The sequence below is a fragment of the Trachymyrmex septentrionalis genome, unplaced genomic scaffold, assembly GCF_001594115.1.
Source record: "Trachymyrmex septentrionalis isolate Tsep2-gDNA-1 unplaced genomic scaffold, Tsep1.0 scaffold14, whole genome shotgun sequence".
NCBI lineage: Eukaryota > Metazoa > Arthropoda > Insecta > Hymenoptera > Formicidae > Trachymyrmex > Trachymyrmex septentrionalis.
Window position 1 is genome coordinate 2,958,343 of NW_017304543.1, and position 3,638 is coordinate 2,961,980.

Below are 3,638 nucleotides of genomic sequence, written 5' to 3' on the forward strand. Positions count from 1 at the left end.
TAAAAAAGAAATAGGAACATATAAACAAAAAAAAACATATTTTTATTGCTCTACAACCAGTTATAGTACCAAAATTGCAAAATTTCAAAATTAATGTTAGAAAATTTTAATAATTCAAAACATTTTTGAATTCATTTTCTGGAAAATTTTGTTTTTTAGTTGCATTGCGTTGTTGTTGCAAATGAATAATTTACAATTTAAGAACTATTTTAAATAATAATCTTATCGTATATTATAAACATAAATTGTAGAACAAAAAAATGTGAATTTGATTCCTACATTCCTCTCACTCTCTCTCTTTTTCTCTTACAATGTAAAATATAAATATAAAGAATCTTTTAAAAGTATTTATTAATCGAATGTAATATGATTGTTTTAGAGCGAACGCATACTCAACAAAAGAGGTTTCAATATTTATCTGAAGAAAGAACTTTATCAAGTTACCGATAGCATTAAAGCACGCGGCGTGATTTATAGTTTGTTACGCCTATCAGAAGAACAGAAATGCAAAGGTGTAGTAACAATCTCATCGGGCAGCTTTGCATTAATTATCTGTCATTATTCACTTCATAATGAAATACCGGTGACGGTGGTGATGCCGACAACAACGGCAGAAGAAAAAATCGAATTATGTCGATCGTATCTATTAGCACGAGTGCTTGTCAAGGGTAATAACTTATTAGAAGCTCATCGTGCCGCTTTAGATATTGCCATGAGGGAAGACTTATATTATCTTGACGGGTATTCTCCTTTAGCAAAATCTTATAAAAAATTCGATTAAACGCACAATTAAAACCGTCGTATACAAATGCCCGTACTGACATAAAGATGTATTTAATATAAGTATAAAAACAGATTAAAATGTTTTTATAAAATCGGCGAAATTCTTTCTGGTAAAAAATTTTTCATGAATATGTATAAATGTGTATAAACCTATATAAATACGCATAAATATTTATAAACGTGTATAATTATATGTCCATGAAATATGTCCATACATATTCATACATCCTTCTTTCTTTTGTAAAATTACTGTTTAGTGTAATAGAAATGATAATAGTAACGTGGAAAAAGTAATTAACGGGATAATTTTCGCATTGTTTGATATAGAAAAAAACAAGTTAAGAAAAATGTAAAAACAATTGCTCATACATAATTATGTATAATTTTATATATAATTATACGTAAGTAACTTTTTTACATTTCCTCAAACTTGATTTTTTTCTAAAACAAATAATGCGAAAATTATCCCTTTAATTACTTTTTATGTTTCCACATTACTATTATCATTTCTATTATCGTTTTAATTATTTTTATAATATTTTTATATTATTATTTCTATTACACTAAAAAGTAATTTTACAAAAAAAAGGATATATAAAAATGGACATATTTCATATATAATTATATATGTTCATAAATATTTATGCACATTTATATATGATTATACATATTTATACATATTCATGCATAAAACATTTTTTATTGAGTTGTTATTCTATTAAATAAAAATATATGTTCTTTGTCATTTAGAATATTTGTATATAATTTTTATGTTCAGAATTAAGTCAGTGTACAACAGCTTTAATATGCACTACTAGTGCATCTAATCGAATTCGTTATTCGTATTAATCGCAAATACCTTTTTGTTAAAAAATCATATTTTTATCAATATTATATACCTATTTTGTGTATGCTTTTAATTGTATCTCTCGAAAATTAGTTAATTTGAAGGACATTAATTAATAGTTTTCTTATCATATTCCATTATATTGCCGCAAAAGATATACTCCTTTCGTTAATAATAAGTTCTTGAGAGTGAATTATTCAATATTTCTTCGATAGAAATGATCATCCAAACATGATTATTGGTCAAGCCACCTTGGGCATAGAAATTATAGAGCAACAAAGTGAAATTGATGTGGTACTTTTGCCGACGGCAATTGAAGGTTGCGGATTAACAACAGCTATTGCAATAGCTATTAAAGGGTGCAATTCAAAAATAACAGTTATTGTAAGTTAATAGCTCTTCTATATATATAATTTATACATTATTTTATTTCATTAATTAGTACATCAAGGAAAAGTGTTGTATTCACTTAGATAAATTATTTGTATTATAATCTTAATTCTTAGGAAGTTCAAGGTACAAATTCTGATTTATTCCAAGAGGTGAAAAAACAAACGGATTCACCTAAAGAATTGAATATTCCTACGAAAGAGTATGTAGCGTGTCCTTTAAGAAACATACCACGTTGCGTGATCGACAGGTTTATTTCCGTAGCTCCAGAGTGGATTTATTATGCATCTATACAACTACACAAGTCTGAATGTTACTACGACTGTTATGGAGCAATTGCTTTAGCTGCAATTTTATCTGGTCAGCTTGATGATCTACGGGGAAAAAGGTGACTCCTTTTATAAATACGATATTTTTTTCGAATTTATTAATTTATTAATTCCGTAGCAATTTATATATTTTATAATCGTAATGTATGCACTATATGCAATTTAAATTTCAATTTAATAATATTACATAAAATCACATTATGAGATTGTTTTTGTAGGATAGTTATACCTTTATACGGTAGAATGGATTTGAGTGAAGAAGATTTTACTATAGATAGATGTATCTTTAGACAATATCATCTCAGGTTGCACCTCACGTAATCGAAACAGCTAAATTATAAAAAAATTATGTATCTGTTATAAGCAAATATAATCAGAAATACAAAACAAGTCACACAACTCGAAAAAAATTCGAGTTACGAAAAAAACAGCTACGATTTCTAAATTGGAGACTAAATAACGAAATAATTTTATCAATAATATCCCGTATTGGTATATCAGATATAGTATTACAAAAATTCAATGTTGGAAATTTTCAATTATATCACAATAATAATGGATGTCATATACATTAAAGAAACAAAAATTTTAAAATATGTATATTGTATACTTAAAAATTTTTTAAATGTATATAAACATGATTTTTTATCACACAAATATTTATCAGTTTTGATGTCTAGAAAAATTGTAGACAACTAAAGCATACTTGACAAACAGAAAAGTCATATAGATGCGACGTATTTCTCAACTTGATCATATCAACCGGTTTTTAAATATTGACTACCATTAAATATTGATTACCATTTAATTTCATATAAATGTTAATGTTACTTTAATCGGTTTAAAATTACATTCAAATTGAAATATAATCCCGGGAAACAAATTTTAATATAAGGTATACCTTCTGTGTAGCTGAACTTTTTTTTAGAAGACAATTTCCCGGAATTCAACCGGATTGAACGAAAATTGAAAAAAAAAAAAAAAAGAAAAAATGATAATTTTACAACACTGTATAAGATAATATAACATTACGAATATGCATACTTATTTCTAACATTTGAATAATAAAAACAACAATTTAATTTGATATAAAATTTCAACTATATATATATATTCTCGGATATATTCTCGGATACTAATGATATCCGACTATCCGGTCGGATAGTAAAAAAATGCAGGTTAGTACCGGATATTTTTCGGATATCCTGCATCCCTAGATTATACAATTATATATAATTATACATACGTATATATTATATATATTTCATACAGATTATATATATTCTATA

At 25.8% G+C, this 3,638-nt stretch overlaps 2 protein-coding genes across 2 annotated transcripts in view; one reads left to right on the plus strand and one right to left on the minus strand.

Moving 5' to 3' along the window:
• Positions 1–2,412, plus strand: part of LOC108745408 (L-threonine dehydratase catabolic TdcB-like) — a 4,291-nt gene extending 1,879 nt beyond the window's left edge. The window contains exons 4-6 of the mRNA XM_018481546.1: positions 380–741; positions 1,846–2,014; positions 2,137–2,412. Of these exons, the coding sequence (XP_018337048.1) occupies positions 380–741; positions 1,846–2,014; positions 2,137–2,412 (807 nt within the window). The remainder of the gene's footprint in view (positions 1–379; positions 742–1,845; positions 2,015–2,136) is intronic.
• Positions 1–3,638, minus strand: part of LOC108745511 (serine/threonine-protein kinase D3) — a 30,306-nt gene that overhangs the window by 7,420 nt on the left and 19,248 nt on the right. The window lies entirely within an intron of this gene.